This window comes from Sardina pilchardus, chromosome 17 (assembly GCF_963854185.1).
Source record: "Sardina pilchardus chromosome 17, fSarPil1.1, whole genome shotgun sequence".
Taxonomy (NCBI): Eukaryota; Metazoa; Chordata; class Actinopteri; order Clupeiformes; family Clupeidae; genus Sardina; species Sardina pilchardus.
Window position 1 is genome coordinate 20,130,388 of NC_085010.1, and position 18,655 is coordinate 20,149,042.

Sequence of the window (18,655 nt, forward strand, 5' to 3'; positions counted from 1 at the left end):
GGCCTTTTGTTGGAAGATAGACTCATAAACTTTCTGTTTGCACCAGTAAAAGACTGCAAATGAGATCAGTGTGCTCCAGTCTCCTTCCTATGAGAGACTCAAAAATCTTTGTAATGTTTATTTTTGCACTGTATATCTATCCTCTATTCTATCTTAAGTTCATAACTTTCTCTGTGTAGGTACAGTAGAAAGGGTGTCTGAGATGTGATTTGTTGATTAATTGCTTTGTTTTTATATCCATAGACAATGAATCTATCTTTGTGTTTGCATGCTGCATTATGATAAGATGAGTAGTACCCAGTAGATGTATATTAGCGTGTCGGTGTTTGTTCTCCCCACCAGCTCCCGGTGATCACCAACCTGCGTAACCCGTCTCTGAAGACGCGCCACTGGGAGATCCTGGAGGCCATCGTGGGGTCCAATCTCCTGGAGGAGCCCCTCACCCTGAAGGCCCTGCAGGAGCTGGACATCTTCAGCTACGACGCGGAGATCCAGGAGGTAGGACCCATCAGGCAGCTCAGTTCAATATACATCTCACAAAGTTGTTTTTGACTATACCTCTTAGTTAAACAAGGAGTTACGAACAGAAAGTTCAGATCAATTTAAGTTCTTTTATTTAATATTATTTTATGCACTTTGAAGTTTGGTTAGAGAACACTGACGACTGATTGAAAATATACTTTCTTTCAAACATTGGAAATGTATCGTAGCAAATCTTATCTATTTGCATGGGATCTCTTTTGTGCTGATAACATAATACTGGCCGTGCTGTCTCCTTATTTAAATGCAGTTGTGCAGCCATGGCCAAATATTGGTTTTCAAATGATCCAGTTCACTTGGCTACATATATTATGTCAAAAAGAGAAAGGCCTGGGTAATGGCTGACGGATCACTGAAGGGTAATGTTCTTCCCTTTTGTCTAGGTGTCAGGGCAAGCCTCTGGAGAAGCTTCTCTCGAATCTATCCTTAAAAAGGTGAGGACAAGAAGAGAGGACCTGTGTGTGTGTGTGTGTGTGTCTGTGTGTGTGTGTGTGTCTGTGTCTGTGTCTGTGTCTGTCTGTCTGTCTCTGTGTGTGTCTGTCTGTCTGTCTGTCTGTCTATCTTCTGTGTGTGTGTGTGTGTGTGTGTGTGTGTGTGTGTGTCTGCATGCACAGATAGGTGTGTGTGAAAGTGGATGTGTATGTGAAGAAAAGGTCTGTTTTGCCATTGAAATGTTCTTCTTATCACCGTATCACAGGTGGAGGACTCGTGGAAGACCACAGAGTTTGTGGTTCTCGCACACCGTGACTCCAAAGATGTTTTCATCCTCGGTGGCACAGATGACATTCAGGTGAACTGCACATCGTCCTCAGACATGACGAGGAGAATATGCCACACAACATGGGATTAGATGTCTCATGGGATTAACAATTTCACAGTATAATAACAACATAAGTACAGTTCTACAGTATGATCTTAAAAATAAAACTCACTAGTCAAATATGCAAACAGCCTTCTTATACGTGTGTGTGTGTGTGTGTGTGTGTGTGTGTGTGTGTGTTCAGGTGCTCCTGGATGACAGCATCATTAACGTGGCCACTGTGGCCTCCTCTCGCTACGTGGGACCCATCAAGCCCCGAGTGGACGAATGGCAAAGACAGCTGGCCCTGTTCAACCAGACCCTGGTAGAGGAACCTGTGCCAAAACATCATCTGAGCCAAATTCTTTTGTTCTTTATATAGACACCAATTATTCAGTGTATATTTTCATAATTAAGAAGAATAAGAAGAACACATCAAGATAAATTGGGATGAACTGGGACCTCCTCTACCGTTGTATCTTCACTGTAACTTCATTACTTTCATAACCCATTTCTTAATGACTCTTTTTCTCTCTCATTCACTCACTCCACTCCTTTTTCTACCCTCTCTCAATCTGTTCTTCCCTCTCCCCCCGTCCTCTCTTTCTCTTTGCCATCTTCATCTTCGTCATCCTCTTCGTGGTCGTCTCTCCGTCCAGGACGAGTGGCTGTCGTGTCAGAGGAACTGGCTGTACCTGGAGAGCATCTTCAGCGCGCCGGACATCCAGAGGCAGCTGCCCGCCGAGGCCAAGATGTTCCTGCAGGTGGACAAGTCCTGGAAGGAGATCATGAGGAAGGTCAACCGCCTGCCCAACGCCCTGCGCGCCGCCACGCAGCCAGGTCCGACACACACACACACACACACACACACACATACACACACACACACATTCGGAAATAAACACATGTACACACATACACATTACCATTAATAGACACATACAGTACACACACATACTGTATGCATTCATAAATAAACACATGTTCACACACACACACACACACAGACACATACACACACGCACACACACACACACACACACACACACACACACACACACACACACACACACACACACAATGCACACTGTCATGCTACATATTACAATCTCCTCTTCTGTGATATATCTCTGACATGATGATAGATGCCTTTAAAGTAAAGTGTACTACACTGTTTAGCACCATCGCATTACTCAACACAACACTAATGAGAGTGCAAAAAACGCCCATTTTGCATTTTGCAATTTTGCACAGCGCTAATGACTGTTTGTCACTCTAATGACATTAAAGATGGTTTGCTCCTCTGCCCAGGCCTGCTGGAGATCTTCCAGAACAACAATGCCCTTCTGGAGCAGATCCAGAAATGCCTGGAGGCCTATCTGGAGTCCAAGAGAGTCATCTTCCCCAGGTTAGGAACTTGTCGCAACTTTCTTTTCATATTACCTTAAGGGACGCTCTCAGAAAGCTTCTTTATGGTGCAGAATAAAGAAGGCAGCTGTTTCATTGTGTAGGCTCAAAGCAATAGAGAAACAAAAAGCTAATGGTTTAGTATTATAATGTGCATTTACGTTATCTCCTAAGAGGGCAACTCTGCCATGGTTTTCTCTCGTCTTTAGGGATTCTTTTGTGCTTGTGTCTTTTATATCATAACAGAACTGCATTTTTAAACCCTGTTGTACAAATGCATTTGTGCCTTTTTATCATGCTTCAAAGTCGCATACACTGTTTTTTGGAAGTTTCTGTGACCTCTGCATTGAAGTATTCGCTTTGCTGTGCGATGACGTTTGTTGCTCCGTCAGGTTCTACTTCCTGTCCAACGACGAGCTGCTGGAGATCCTGGCGCAGACGCGGAACCCGCAGGCCGTGCAGCCCCATCTGAGGAAGTGCTTCGACGCCATCCAGCGCCTGGAGTTCGCTCTGCTGCCAGCAGGGGGCGGCGCGGCTACAGAAGGGGAGCAAGAGAAAGTCTACAGCAACGACATCCTGGCCATGGTCTCGCCCGAGGGAGAGAAGGTGGAGTCGCCTCATCCTCTACATCGCTCACCCCAGAAGTGTTTCTGTGTGTGTGTGTCTGCCTGTGTTTTATGTGTGTGTGTGTGTGTGTGTGTGTGTGCGTGTGTGTGTGTGTGTGTGTGTGTGTGTGTGTGTGTGTGTGTGTGTGTGTGTGTGTGTGTGTGTGTGTGTGTGTGTGTGTGTATGTATGTGTGGGTAGCTATTTAATAGCCCAGTCTATCATATTTTGCCATCCCTCTGCTGAAAATCATAACACCATTAAGTGTAATGAGACTGACACTGTTTATTGATGGGGCAATCATGAGCCTTATGAGGTGATTTTTTTTAATTGTTCAGTGGGGATCCTTCTGTTGATTCATTTAGTTCTCTCTTCCTTCCTGATCTCCATCACGCAGGTCTCCCTGGGCAAAGGCCTGAAGGCTCGTGGGAATGTGGAGGACTGGCTGGGCAAGGTGGAGGAGGGCATGTTCTCCTCCCTGCGGCGCCTCAGCAAGGCCGCCATCGCTGACTACCAGAGCAAGCCCAGGGAGGAGTGGGTGGTGGCTGGACACCCCTCCCAGGTGGGTAGGGGGAGACTATGTGGGGCCTGATGACAGTAGATGAAAGTGGATGTATACTGGAGCATTCAGCACTAGTTGGAAAGTAAACATTGAATTCGTTGGTATCTAGTAAGACGGACTTGCAACGGCGGGTTCGGGATTCGCATCTGGCCTGATAGATTGTCAGGCGGCAATGCTACTGTTGCTCCATTAAGCTCATCAAGAAAGTTGCCACGGCTGAATGTATCGAAGATTTTCTCTGGGGGTTAAGTTCTAGCAATATGTACTGTATGAAGGCGATGTGTGCATTGGTATGGTTTTATATGCATTGGTACTTATATCTAACAGTGCTCTTGTCCTGGGTGTTTTGCTGCAGGTTGTGCTGACCATCTCTCAGTTGATGTGGTGCAGGGATATGGATAACTGCTTAGAGGGAGACCACGATCACTTCCAGGCCCTTCAGGAGTTTGAGCTGACAAACTTTGAGGTTCCCTCACCGCTACTTTCAATATGATTTCACAGTCTATTTCAGTCTTTTATTTACTGCCTTCAGGAAAGTGTGTATACATGCATACGTGCTTATGTGTGTGATTTTGTGTGTGTGTGTGTGTGTGTGTGTATGTTGATCTCTATATGTAGAGGCTGAATTCTCTGGCTGCTCTGGTGCGTGGCAACCTTCCCAGCCTGCATCGGAACATCATCACGGCTCTGATCACCACAGATGTGCACGCGCGTGACATTGTCACGGACCTGGTCAAACAAAAGGTGAAGATATTCACGGAGAAGGTTTCGCTTCCGATTCAGTCCATTCACACACTGTAATGAGGATGCATTGTATCTTTAAAATCTGCAGATTATGTGTGGTTGTGTCACATCTGAAGCTATAAAATTCTATTTGCATGAAGAGCTATTTTTGTTTTTGTTATTGAAAGCCACAAAATGGGCAAAAGATCATTAAAAAAAAAAAGCTATTGGGGAGAAATGTCTGATGGACTGTACATTGTCCCTTTCATGAAATGAACAAATAGCCCCAAGGATATTCTTTTCATGCCATTAGTTATCACATAAAAAAATGTTCCCCAACTGGTTGATTTCGTTATTCAACCATGATTGTAAAGACCTTCATAATCAGATAAATTTGCCAATAGGTAGTGGTGACTGTGTATGTGTGTGTTTATGTGTGTGTGTGTGCGTGTGGGTGTGTTCCTGAAGGTGGACTCCAGCAGCAACTTTGAGTGGCAGAGGCAGCTGCGGTACTACTGGGATCTGGACCTGGATAACTGTGTGGCCCGCATGGCTCTGTCCCACTACATCTACGGCTACGAGTACCTGGGCGCCTGCCCACGCCTGGTCATCACTCCGCTCACGGTGACCTCTCAGTTACCGTCATTTCCCGACTATTAGCCGCGGCTTATACATTGATTTTGCCAAATTTATTCCTCTATGAGGTTAATACAGGGGGGCAATTAATATGGTTTTGTTTCTTTTAACTTGCATAAAACACTCTCCTGCGGCTTACACACAATGCGGCTTATATGCGGGAAATTACTGTACATCTCTCATCTTGTTCATCAACTCATTATTTTCATTGTTGATATTTGATATTGTTATTGATATTGTTGTTATCATCGTTATTACTAATATGCTTAATGTAGGTGTTATCAACCTGATTTGAAACTATTATTTTAACTTATTATACGGCTCTCTAGAATGTTGAGGGAGCTCCCATTCACTTTGAATGGGCCTCTCCAACGTTTGACCGGTCAGTTATTTTTGCATAATGACCGCTCCGAAGGTATAATAACGGCTGCCAATGGCAACGGGTTCACTCCACTAGTTGTTGCGGAAGCCACGAAACGGTAGCCAAGTCATTGCTAAAGACACATTGAGATAAGTTTAGAGTTGAATGGTGGTTTGTGTTGGGCTTGTGGTGGCTGAAGAGCTGAATGGTGGTGTGTGTTGGGGCTGTGGTGGCTGAGGAGTTGAATGGTGGTGTGTGTTGGGGCTGTGGTGGCTGTAGAGTTAAATGGTGGTGTGTGTTGGGCTTGTGGTGGCTGCAGGATCGTTGCTACCTCTGCCTGATGGGGGCGCTGCAGCTGGACCTGGGCGGAGCCCCCGCTGGACCTGCTGGGACCGGGAAAACGGAGACCACCAAAGACCTGGCCAAGGCGCTCGCCATCCAGTGTGTGGTCTTCAACTGCTCCGACGGACTCGACTACAAGGTAACATGGAGTGCCCAAGAGACAAACAGAGACGCAGGCAGACAGACAGACAGACAGACTGATGGTGATGGTAACGTAGTCGCTAAGGAACTGGGCTAGCATACATTTGCCAGAAAAGTTGTGGGTTCAATTCCTGACTGCTGTTGTTATGGCTCACTGTTGTACACTTAGTATTAGACTAAAAGATGGACTTTTCCTCTCCACACCTAAAGCAAACATAGCACAAACATACATTGAATATGTTCAGAGAAAGTATGAGTTCAGATGCAAAAGCCTCTAAATCCACTTTTGTCAAAAATGAGATAATGATAGTGAGTGAATACTCTTCATATATAGTGTAAGTTAATTCAATAATTAAGCTTCAAACCTCACTAAATATCATTCTCTTCCTGGTCTGAAATATTGATTTGTAGGCGAAACCTTATAGGAGTCTGATACAAAATGCTCATTTAAAAGGAAAGTGGTCAGACGGATTTAGAGGCTTTTGCATCTGAACCCTTCGTGTTGGTTTACTGATAGAATATTATTCATTCATTGGTGGACTGGGTGAGTTGCCGTAAGCGCTGTTTGACTGTTGGTGCCTGGTGTCCCTGCTCAGATGATGGGCACGTTCTTCAGCGGCCTGGCCCAGTCGGGAGCCTGGTGCTGCTTCGACGAGTTCAACCGCATCAACATCGAGGTGCTGTCCGTCATCGCCCAGCAACTCATCACCATCAGGAATGCCAAGGCTGCCAAGGTGAATGGCAAGGATTCCTAGGCTTGTGTTCAACTGGGTTATCTGCACAACTTTTTTACACTAAACAGTGTTATTTGCACACCTCTTTTACTCTAAACAGTGTTATCTGCACAACTCTTTTACACTAAACAGTGTTATTTGCACACCTCTTTTATGACTATGCCAAAGCACACTTGTTGTTTTCACTGTATTATCTGCACAGCTCTTTCACTAGTGTTGGACTTCTGTGCGACTACTGTTGTGTCTGACTGTGTGTGTGTGTGTGTGTGTGCATGTGAATATCTGTGGTTGCCTGGGTGTGTGTGTGTGTGTGTGTGTGTGTGTGTTCAGGTGCTCCTGGATGACAGCATCATTAATGTGGCCACTGTGGCCTCCTCTCGTGTGTTTCTTTCCTGCAGTTATCTCGGTTCATGTTCGAGGGGCGTGAGATCAAGCTGGTGATGACCTGTGCCGCCTTCATCACCATGAACCCCGGCTACGCTGGGCGCACGGAGCTGCCCGACAACCTGAAGGCGCTCTTCAGACCCATCGCCATGATGGTGCCCAACTACGCCCTCATCGCAGAGGTACGAGAAACGGAAGAGAGAGAGAGAGAGAAGTCACTAAGGTTAAACTACTGTACTAGTCCGATATCACTTTAATCAGTAAAACAAAATGGCATCTTTTCTTAAATGAATATCGGTATCGGTATCGGTATCGGTAACAGTATCGGTATCAGTATCGGTAGTGGTATCGGTATCGGTATTGGTTTGCTTTACAGAATGCATGGAATATGTGTTTACTTTGATTTCGTATTTAATAATAGTCAATATTTACCAACACCACAAATGGTCTCTCAGTTTACTGTGCTTGGGATGCTTTTTTCTTTTAGTCTGTCAGACGGAATGTAGAATTAAATGGGATGCGTCCTGCAGCCTTGTCACTGTCATCTGTTGTGAAGGGAATGTCATTGGGTTGTCACTGTGCGTCTCTGTCTGTGCCCGTGCCCCCTTTGATGTGTGTCGGCGCCGCCCAGGTGATCTTGTACTCGGAGGGCTTTGAGTCGAGCAAGACGCTGGCGCGGAAGATGACTCAGATGTACAAGCTGTGCAGCGAGCAGCTCTCCCAGCAGGACCACTACGACTTCGGCATGAGGGCCGTCAAATCCGTGCTCGTCATGGCAGGGTAGGGGGGGCGTCCCACGTAGAGTGTGTGTGTGTGTGTTTGTGAGAGAGAGAGTGCGGATGTGTGTATGTATGTGTGTGTGTGTGTGTGTGTGAGAGAGAGAGAGTGCGTATGTGTGTGTGCGTGTGAGAGAGAGAGAGTGTGTGTGTGTGTGTGTGTGTGTGTGTGCGTGCATGTGTGTATGTGTGGTGGAATGCTGCAGAAAACAGAGAGGAAGAATAGATCTATATAAACAATGAGGAATAAATAAATAGACAAACAAAAGCAAGATTTCCTCAGCTCCATCATAATCTTGTGGGGCATCATCAATATTTATATATAGTACGCTGTGCTGGGAGATTGAATCCTTTGTATGTGTGAGTGCATCATTTTTCTGTGTGTGTGTATGTGTGTGTTGTTGTGTGTTGTTGTGCGTATGTGACTTTGTGTGCATGCTGCTGGTGTGTGTGTGTGTGTGTGTGTGTGTGTGTGTGTGTGTGTGTGTTTGTTTACCTTCTCCCTGCTGTGTTCCCCCAGCTCTCTGAAGAGGGCCAACCCCCACCTGAGTGAGGACGTGGTCCTGATCCGAGCCCTCCGAGACTCCAACCTGCCCAAGTTCCTCACAGACGACGCCGAGCTCTTCAGGTGTGTCTCTGCACAAAAAACAACACCCACTCACAAACACACTCACACAAGTCACATTGAAATTCATTGCAGTTGCTGCTGCTACTACTACTACTACTTCTACTACTACAATGCTGGATAGGTTATCCAAATTTAAATAGATGTTATTAAAAATTAAATGAAATAAATCAAATTATACATATTTACTGAGCATATTAACGCTGGGATTCCAACAGGAGCCCTTAAGGCTTAACATTTTAAAATGTACGAATTTAATGTATTATGTCTTCAGGCACTAGGCTAAAAGAAGCAAACAACATTATGAATAAATTAGTTTTTTCCCTTTTGCCTCAGCCACTTTCTATGTCCTTTGGGAATGTATTCACATGAACTACAAGTTGTAAAACCCCTGGTGTTTTGTCAGATGCATTTACATTTTTTAAAACAAATGAACAAGTTAAAACCTTATTGTGAATTCTTGTCCCATAGCATAACATTTCAACTGTTCGTTTCCTCAGTATGCTAGCAGACACATGAAATAGAAGTTTTCCTTTCTAATTTTCCACTATCTTTATACCCAGGTGTAACTGAAATATACTATGGCCTTATACTGGTCTTCCAGTCACTTTTTAGATTTGAATGACTGAAATGCCTCTGTGTGTGTGTGTGTGTGTGTGTGTGTGTGTGTGTGTGTGTGTGTGTGTGTGTGTGTGTGTGTGTGTGCGCGACCCGCAGCGGCATCCTGTCCGATCTCTTCCCGGGCGTGTCCATCCCCGAGCACGACTACGGCGTGCTGCAGACCACCATCGAGTGGTCGCTGTGCGAGCGCGCGCTCCAGCCCGTGCCGGCCATGATCAGCAAGGTCATCCAGCTGTACGAGACCATGCTGGTGCGCCACGGCGTCATGCTGGTGGGACCCACGGGCGGCGGCAAGACCACCGTCTACTCCGCGCTGGCGCGCGCCCTCGAGAAGCTGCACGCCGACGGCCACCGGGACCCGTTCTTCGTGCCCGTCAAGAAGTACGTGCTCAACCCCAAGTCGGTGACCATGGGCGAGCTGTACGGCGAGGTCAACCCGCTCACGCTGGAGTGGAAGGACGGCCTGATGGCGCTGAGCGTGCGGGCGGGCGTCAACGACGACAGCGACGACCACAAGTGGGTGATCAGCGACGGGCCGGTGGACGCGCTGTGGATCGAGAACATGAACACGGTGCTGGACGACAACAAGATGCTGTGTCTGGCCAACAGCGAGAGGATCAAGCTCACGCCCTCCATCCACATGGTGTTCGAGGTGAGAGAGAGAGAGAGGGGGGGGGGGGGGGGGCGGCCTGGGTCAGCCCACTGATCTATAAAGAATAACCGCCGCGCTGAGGCTTCAGGTTTATGACGTAGATGCACTATCCAGTTGTTCTTTATAGATCAGTGGGTCAACCTCATTTAACATGAGAGTGTGCATAAATATGTTTTCTTTTTCTTTTTTTTTAATGTTTTTCTAATTTCTATGTCTAGCAAACATCATGTCTACTCATTTCCCATGTCATAATGTTGTCTGACCATACTGTACGTCATATCAGTATTTACCGATGTACAGTATGTTGCTATATTATTTGAAAAATTCCAGATTCATATTGCCTTTTATTTGTTTATTTTTTCTCCTTTTGACTGACACAACATTTACCAACGTTTACCTCAACCCCATGACATATGTATAATGAGAGAATCAGACTGAAAGTCAGATTGTTTTTCTCTGCGTTGTTGATGCCTCTCTCTCTCTCCCTCCCTCCCTCCCTCTCTATCTCTCTCTCGGTTGTGCGGGGGAGTAGGTGCAGGATCTGGCCGTAGCCTCTCCCGCCACGGTCAGCCGCTGTGGGATGGTCTACATCGATGCTGATGACCTCAAGTGGATGCCCTACGTCAAGACGTGGCTGGCAGGGCTCTCTCAGAAAGTAACTCCCTCGTCCTTACAAGCACACTCGGCATAATCGTGATAAAGATGACAAGCACACTCTGCATAATCGTGATAAAGATGACAAGCACACTCTGCATAATCGTGATAAAGATGAAAAAAAGAAGTGTAATGATCTGGTCTTAAAAGATCTTGACTTTGTACTCCTACATGAAATGACGCAGTAGTTGAATAGCTGCTCAAGTATGCTGATATAAGTATTGCATCTTCCCCTTATGTGTGTGTGTGTGTGTGTGTGTGTGTGTAGCTGAGTAACGACATCCTCTCGTACCTGCTGGACATGTTTGAGCTGCACGTGGAGAAGGGCCTGCAGTTTGTGAATAAGCGCTGTGTGCAGGCCATGGCCCAGGTGGACATAAGCAAGGTCACTACCCTCTGCTGCCTGCTGGAGGCGCTGCTGCTGGGACCCAAAGCAAAAAACATCAAGTCGGTATGTACCAGAATTAACATGCCATTAACATTATGGGCCCTAATTTGAATGATGAGCAAAGTGCCGTTTTTAAGTCTGACAAAAACCTATTTAATAACTAGGCCCAATCAGTTTGCTTATTTGCCACTATGGGCAAGACCTTAAGCTCAAACATTGTTTAGTCAGATCAATATTGCGACATGTCCCATGACACGATAGCCATAGTTCAGGTACAACACACTTTGGTTGTTGGTTTGTTTCTGCAAACAATTGTACAGTCTTCAGTCCATGGGCCAACAATTCCATTACACAGATCTGCTGATATGAATCTTGGGATGGTATATTCAGGATGAACTGATGTCAGAGAACAACTGTAGGCTGATAGATTATGAAACAAGTAGTTTAATTAATCTGCATTCTGATTAAAGTTTATCAAAATGACAGGTTTACATAGAGGATTGCAAGATCACTGAACGGCGCATACTTACACGTTTACGCATAATTTATGAAATGAGTGATGTATATTTTGTGTATTCTGAACAATTGTTATTATCTTGATAATAAAATGCATACGTGTGTGTGTGTGTGTGTGTGTGTGTGTGTTGTAGGACCCTAAGAAGCTGAACAGCATGCTGTGCCAGACGTTTGTGTTCTGCTATCTGTGGGCCGTGGGGGGGAATCTGACTGACAGCCACTGGGACGCCTTTGACAGCTTCGTCAGGCAGCAATTTGATGATAACAACGACGCTAAGGTAAACCACACAGGCAGGCACACACAGACATACACACACACACACACACACTGCAGAAGGAATAGTTTTATTAATTTTCAAATTAATAACAACAGCAAACAATCCAAGCAAAAACAATATGAGATTGACAGAGATACTGTTCATTGTTTTATACAAACCTTAATAATTAACACCTGTCCCATCCACAATAAATTATAGAAAGTATGTGTGGCTGTCATTTTATTGCACTGATTTAGAGTTTGATTGAAATTTTAATGAATTCTCTCTCTCTCTCTCTCCCACTCTCCCACTCTTTCCTCTTGTTCTCCCTTTCTCCCTTTCTCCCCCTCTCTCTCTCTCTCTCTCTCTCTCACACTCTTTCGTCTCTTTCTCCCTCTCTCTCCCTTTCTCCCTCTCTCTCTCTCTCTCGCTCTCTCTCTCTCTCTCTCAGCTGCCCAGTTCTGGGGATCTGTGGAGTGTGTATATGGACTTTGACAACAAGCGTCTGGAGCCGTGGGAGCGCATCATCCCCAGCTTCAAGTACAACAGCGAGACGCCCTTCTTCGAGATGCTGGTGCCCACCACGGACACCGTGCGCTACGGCTACCTGATGGAGAAGCTGCTGTCCATCAACCACTCCGTCCTCTTCACAGGCATCACTGGAGTTGGGAAGGTGTGTGTGCTCGTGTGTGGGTGTGTGTGTGTATGTGTGTGTGTAATGAAAGTTATTTGAAATGTATACTGAAACAGGAAGTGAGGCCATGGCTTTGTGACTGACAGTTATCATCAGACTTATGGGCCGAATGCTTATCTTATCATATCAAGAAGGAAATTGCTTTGAATCGCTCTGTTGACCCTCCTCTCTTCCTTCTCCCCATCTCCCTTCTCTTTTGTCCGTCTCTCTCTTTCTCTGTGTATCTCTCTCTCTCTCTCTGTGTGTGTGTCTCTCTCTCTCTCTCTCTCTCTCTCCCTCTCCCTCTCCCTGTCTGTCTGTCTGTCTGTCTGTCTGTCTGTCCCTGTGCTGTGTAGTCAGTGGTGGCTCGTGGGCTCCTGAACAATATCCAGGATGCCGGCTACATGCCAGTCTACATCAACTTCTCTGCCCAGACCTCCTCGGCCCGCACCCAGGAGATGATCGAGTCCAAGCTGGAGAAGAAGAGGAAGAACATTCTTGGTGGGCCCAATGAAAATATAGAATATATAATATAATAAAAGGAATCGGCCACAGATCCAGAAACAAGAGAGTTCTTGTAAGGGGCCTATTAACATATAGAAACAAACCATTTCGTTTCTGCTCTCTCTCCCTTACCTGCCTTGTTCATCTCAGGTGCTCCGGTCAATAAGAAGATAGTGATTTTTGTGGACGACCTGAACATGCCCAAACTGGACAGCTATGGCTCCCAGCCGCCCATTGAGCTTCTGCGTCAGTTCCAGGACTTCAGGGGCTTCTACGACCGAGAGAAGTTCTTCTGGAAAGAGATACAGGTACCCAGGTGTCCAGCCTTTCAGGTGTTGTGCCTGGGCAAATTCAGTGGCAGAGAACTGAAAAAGGTGGAATGATATTGAAATTCTGTCTTTTCTCCTTGAACAATAATCAGTAGTTAATATCTATGACATACATATTATGTATGTAATAGATATTAATTCAGTAATAAGTCATCTATCTACCGACATATCTATCTATCTATCTATCTATCTATCTATCTATCTATCTATCTATCTTTTATTCAGTTATTCATTTTCTTCTAAATACCGTTCTCACAGTGTGCGGTGTCGGTTGGCTTGACCGACCGGTTGTGTTGCTGTGTGCCTGCAGGACATGACCATCGCTGCTGCGTGTGCGCCCCCTGGTGGTGGGCGCAACCCCGTGACCCCGCGCTTCATCCGCCACTTCAGTATGCTGTGCCTGCCCACCCCCTCAGAGCACAGTCTCAAACAGATCTTCAAGGTCACACACACACACACACACACACACACACACACGTTGCTCAACCCCTTTTTTTTACTATTGTGAGGTCCAGACACAGACATACACACACACACACACACACACACACACACACACACACACACACACATATGCACACATAAAGGTCAGTTGGTCACACTCACTAACACAGACACGCACGTCGCACACACACACCAGATGTTCCAAGTCACACATCATTATAATCCTCTGCTCCTAGGCTATTATGCTAAATCATAATCATATTAATATTCAAAAACATTTCAAATCCGGCGTGTCACATTAACGTTAGCCTATAGCTCCTAAAAGTGATGAACTGGTGCTAGTTCCACCAACTTCACTGGTTTTATTGCCAGAGAGCGCAGACCCACCCATAACAGACCTGCACTCTAATACAGTTCAGTTTGAATGGCTATCTCATAAATGTCACTCATAACCATGATAACTACCCTCTGTAGTCGTCCTGCAGCTCTCTCACTGCTGTAGAAATACAGAGCTGTGTGATCTTATCTCTGCTCTTTTTTTAAAGTATAAAGTTTGGGGCTTTTTTACCTTTATTCAGAGGACAGTGAAGAGTGAGACAGGAAACAAGTGGGAGAGAGAGATGGGGTGGGATCGGTAAATGACCACAGGTCGGACTCGAACCTGGGTCCCCGTGGGCACTCGGACTCGTTCGTGGCATGAACGCTGTAGCCTGTTGCGCCACAGCGCCCCCATCTCATCGCTGCTCTGTGTCCTCCGCGTCTCAGGCGATCCTGGGCGGTTTCCTGAGCGACTTCCCGTCGGCGGTCAAGCAGTGTGCGGGCAGCGTGGTGGACGCGGCCGTGGAGATCTACCACCGCATGAGCGTCGACCTGCTGCCCACCCCGGCCAAGTCCCACTACGTCTTCAACCTCAGGGACCTGTCCAAGTGTGTGCAGGGTAAGGGACAGGTCACACACACACACACACACACACACACACCCCAGACGCACAAACACAGACACTCACGTACAATGTTCATTTTGAAAAATATATATTAATTATCTCTGCGGTTGAAAATGATGATGTGGTGACCTGTCGTGAGATAAATATACCGTCTGCTGTGCCAGACAGACACAGACAGAGAGACGCTGGAGGGAGAGGGAGGGTCACCAGACAGATTCAAAGCAATTTTCATCTTGATGTGATAAGACAAGCAGTCGGCGGCTAGGTCTGACGATAATGGTCACCCTCAGTCTTGTAATTTGCCTTGAATAATCATCGTCTTGATGACACAATGATACAATCACACACTCAGCATCCAATACATAGGGTGCCTCTCATTTGGGCTTTTATACGTCCTCCCTCGCTCCTCTGGCCTCGATCCTCACTGAGAATGATGGGGCGAAAACAGTGGGATAGTCTATCCAGTGTTAGTTATAGATCAGTGGGAACGCCCCTCGAGGATCGAGCATCGAGGAGGCATGTTGAGAAGCAGCCATAGACTAACAGGCTTGTGGGTTGTGTGTTGTGGTGGTGGTCAGGGATGTTGCAGTGCGAGGCCAGCTCGGTGCGCGACCAGACCCAGACCTTCCGGCTGTTCTGTCACGAGTGTCAGAGGGTGTTCCACGACCGCCTCATCAACAACGAGGACAAGACCTACTTCAACACCATGATCTCAGAGATGGCCAGTAAGATCACACTCTCTCCCTCAGCTCAAGATGAACTCAGCTGAAATGTTACAGTTGAGATGTTATTCAGTGCTTTGGGTACATTTGGGAAAAGTGCTAAACAAATGTAATGTGTTGTTGTTGTGGTTGTTATTATTGAATTGAATTGAATTATTTTTTTTACTTTTTAAAACTCAATTTATCACCCTCTTCCCTCTCATTTCACACTTGAAAACAAAGTCAATAGTTTTGCTCAGCCCTCCTTCAGCCTTCCATTTTTAGTCGGCTGCTCACCCTGTGGGAGTTGGTAATCAAAAGTTCATCATCAAGATTAATCTCTCCCTTTTATTTGCCAGGTAAATATTTTGGACTTAACCTTGAGCCTGATTATTTTGTCAAAAAGCCCATCATCTTCGGAGATTTCATCAAGGTACTTCACCCCTACATCGCTCTGCCAAGCATATGTAAACATTTCACTCGCCTTGTTATCTAATTGGATCGGTGAGACAGCAGATAACCTTGTAATGACTTTGTCCAGTCTAGTCCATCAGAGAGAGAGATGGATTGATCCTGGTGTTTATTTGGGCCCGCTGAGTTCTGATTGTCTGAGGTGGTGAAATGTGGTCCACAGGTGGGAGCAGAGAAGGCCGATCGGCTCTATGAGGACCTAACAGACATGGAAAAGATCCGGAATGTTCTACAAGACTACCTAGATGATTACAACATGACCTTCTCCAAGGAGACCAAGCTTGTCTTCTTTCAGGATGCTGTAGAACATGTGTCTAGGTGAATGTCTATCACTGAGTTTGAAACAACAAAATGTCATTTCTCTTTGTCTACTGCTACTGTGTTTGACCCACTGCAAACACTATCTCTTGGAAGTCTGTTCAATTTTATGCAAGTGTGTTTTTAAGATAAGTTTATTTATATAGCACATTCCAAACACAAAGGCAGTTCATTGGGCACCAGAGATAATTCAATTCAATTCCATGTGGAAGCGTTATGTGGAAATGTATTTTTCTTTCTTCTTTATGTTCTGTCTTTTCTCCTTTCTTTTATTTCTTTTCATTTCTTTTTGATCTTGTCCAATAGGATTGCTCGAATGATTCGCCAAGAGCGTGGCAATGCCCTGCTGGTTGGCGTGGGTGGCACAGGCAAGCAGTCTCTCACCCGCCTGGCAGCCCACATGTGCGGCTACCGCTGCTTCCAGATCGAGCTGAGCCGCGGCTACAACTACGACAGCTTCCACGAGGACCTGCGCAAGCTCTACAAGATGGCCGGCGTGGAGGGACAGAACATGGTCTTCCTGTTCACCGACACACAAGTGGGGACCGAATCGCACTCACACGCCACAACGCACAACTGCCTTCACATCAACTCCCATTATTTACTTTCTGTCATTACACTCAGTTTCTATAATAATGATAATGATAATAATATTAATAGTGATTATAATATTTTGTTAAATAAATAATTGAATTTCTAGAGTGCATTTCTAAATACTCATAGACTCTTTACGTTGTAAACAGGTTAAGGCAGGTTCAAATAATCATAGAGAAAAACAATAGATAAAAGCACAAAAAACATAAATCAAGATGGTATAACATGTCTACATGTTGTATGCAGTTCTGAAAAGGTGACGTTATAGATACGATTTGAATCTGGACAGGTCAGTGCAGTCACGGATGTGTTTTGGTAGTTCACGTATTGGTCATTTGATCATTTGGTAATGTAAGGCACGAGGCCTATACTTCACATCCTTATCGGGGAGAGAGTATTATAGTTCACATGATTTATTGAGTACTTTAGCTTTCAGCAGACTGAGATGTAGACAGGTCTGTGATTGAGGCGGTCTTGTTCGTTGCCCGATGCTGCTGTAGATCGTGGTGGAGGAGTTTCTGGAGGACGTCAACAACATGCTGAACTCGGGCGAGGTGCCCAACCTGTTTGAGAAGGACGAGCTGGAGCAGGTGCTGGCCGCCACGCGGCCCAAGGCCAAGGAGGCGGGCATCCCAGAGGGCAACCGGGACGAGGTGGGCACATCATACGGCATCAGGACTGGCCATGCCATTGGGTTGGGTATCATTCAGTGCCTCAGTTACATTCAAGTATGTGTGTGTGTGTCTTTATCTCTGTGTGTGTGTGTGTGTACAGGTGTTCCAGTTCTTTATCCAGCGCGTGCGTGAGAAGCTGCACATCGTGCTGTGCATGAGTCCCGTGGGCGATGCCTTCCGGTCGCGCTGCCGTATGTTCCCCTCGCTGGTCAACTGCTGCACCATCGACTGGTTTGTGCAGGTCCGCAGTCCGCACACAAAACAAAACACAAACAATCTGCCTCTAATCTCCGATCTCTCATTCTCTAATTCTCCCTCTGATTCTCCCTTCCAGTTGTACTCCTCCTCGTGAGGATTCTGTCACTTATGTAATTTCTCGTTGTCTGTTGCTACTGTGTTTGACCCACGGCTAACGCAATCTCTCGGGAGTCTGTTCAGTTGTATTAGCCGTTCTTTCGCAATAAAAAGTCCTTGTTTGTTTTGTGTTGTTTGTGAGGGCCTCCCTGGATATTTCCTTTGAGTTATTTTTATGGTGTTGTTGTTAGCAGGCTTCTGTTCTTCACTGTTTTCATAGCCTCTGCTTGCCTCTCCCTCTTCGTTACCAACTCACCGCTCCTCTCTCTCTCTCTGTACTTCCTTCTTCTGTCTATCTTTTTTTTCTCTCTCTCTTCCTCTGTTTTTCTTTTTCCAGTACTGTCTGTCTTTTTTTATCTTGGAAGTCACTTTCATTCAAATGGCATCATCATTCAAATCAAATGTGGATTACAGTATGTGTGTTGCAATTTACAGCATTCACAAGAAGAAGTCAAAGATGATTCAAAGGGGGAAAGTTGGATAGAGCAAAACAAATGTCATCACATTCCTCTCTCTCTCTCTTCCTCTTCTCTCTCTATCTCTCTCTCTCTCTCTCTCTCTCTCCACCTCTGTCCCTAGTGGCCGCGGGAGGCCCTGCTGTCTGTGTCTCAGACCTTCTTCCAGAGCGTGGAGCTGGGCAGCGAGGAGATGAAGCAGAGCCTGACGGAGATGTGCGTGGAGATCCACGTGAGCGTGACCGAGATGGCCGAGCGCTTCTACTCGGAGCTGCGCCGCCGCTACTACACCACGCCCACCTCCTACCTGGAGCTCATCAACCTCTATCTGGCCATGCTGGGCAAGAAGAGGCAGGAGCTGGTGATGGTGAGAGAGGACACACACACACACACACACACACACACACAGACACACACACACACACACACACAGTCATTTACTCATCAACCTCTACCTGGCCATGCTGGGCAAG

At 46.1% G+C, this 18,655-nt stretch overlaps 1 protein-coding gene across 1 annotated transcript in view; it reads left to right on the forward strand.

Moving 5' to 3' along the window:
• The window catches only part of dnah6 (dynein, axonemal, heavy chain 6), a 47,894-nt gene that overhangs the window by 10,696 nt on the left and 18,543 nt on the right, over nucleotides 1-18,655 (forward strand). The window contains exons 20-51 of the mRNA XM_062517888.1: nucleotides 343-498; nucleotides 924-974; nucleotides 1,238-1,330; nucleotides 1,545-1,664; nucleotides 1,999-2,179; nucleotides 2,651-2,747; nucleotides 3,139-3,352; nucleotides 3,748-3,912; nucleotides 4,268-4,378; nucleotides 4,531-4,656; nucleotides 5,104-5,259; nucleotides 5,952-6,113; nucleotides 6,712-6,849; nucleotides 7,248-7,415; nucleotides 7,865-8,013; nucleotides 8,530-8,637; nucleotides 9,352-9,907; nucleotides 10,440-10,562; nucleotides 10,830-11,012; nucleotides 11,600-11,743; nucleotides 12,174-12,395; nucleotides 12,752-12,896; nucleotides 13,050-13,207; nucleotides 13,539-13,670; nucleotides 14,438-14,609; nucleotides 15,194-15,340; nucleotides 15,676-15,749; nucleotides 15,951-16,105; nucleotides 16,412-16,643; nucleotides 17,200-17,352; nucleotides 17,474-17,614; nucleotides 18,307-18,549. Of these exons, the coding sequence (XP_062373872.1) occupies nucleotides 343-498; nucleotides 924-974; nucleotides 1,238-1,330; nucleotides 1,545-1,664; nucleotides 1,999-2,179; nucleotides 2,651-2,747; nucleotides 3,139-3,352; nucleotides 3,748-3,912; nucleotides 4,268-4,378; nucleotides 4,531-4,656; nucleotides 5,104-5,259; nucleotides 5,952-6,113; nucleotides 6,712-6,849; nucleotides 7,248-7,415; nucleotides 7,865-8,013; nucleotides 8,530-8,637; nucleotides 9,352-9,907; nucleotides 10,440-10,562; nucleotides 10,830-11,012; nucleotides 11,600-11,743; nucleotides 12,174-12,395; nucleotides 12,752-12,896; nucleotides 13,050-13,207; nucleotides 13,539-13,670; nucleotides 14,438-14,609; nucleotides 15,194-15,340; nucleotides 15,676-15,749; nucleotides 15,951-16,105; nucleotides 16,412-16,643; nucleotides 17,200-17,352; nucleotides 17,474-17,614; nucleotides 18,307-18,549 (5,175 nt within the window). The remainder of the gene's footprint in view (nucleotides 1-342; nucleotides 499-923; nucleotides 975-1,237; nucleotides 1,331-1,544; nucleotides 1,665-1,998; nucleotides 2,180-2,650; nucleotides 2,748-3,138; nucleotides 3,353-3,747; nucleotides 3,913-4,267; nucleotides 4,379-4,530; nucleotides 4,657-5,103; nucleotides 5,260-5,951; nucleotides 6,114-6,711; nucleotides 6,850-7,247; nucleotides 7,416-7,864; nucleotides 8,014-8,529; nucleotides 8,638-9,351; nucleotides 9,908-10,439; nucleotides 10,563-10,829; nucleotides 11,013-11,599; nucleotides 11,744-12,173; nucleotides 12,396-12,751; nucleotides 12,897-13,049; nucleotides 13,208-13,538; nucleotides 13,671-14,437; nucleotides 14,610-15,193; nucleotides 15,341-15,675; nucleotides 15,750-15,950; nucleotides 16,106-16,411; nucleotides 16,644-17,199; nucleotides 17,353-17,473; nucleotides 17,615-18,306; nucleotides 18,550-18,655) is intronic.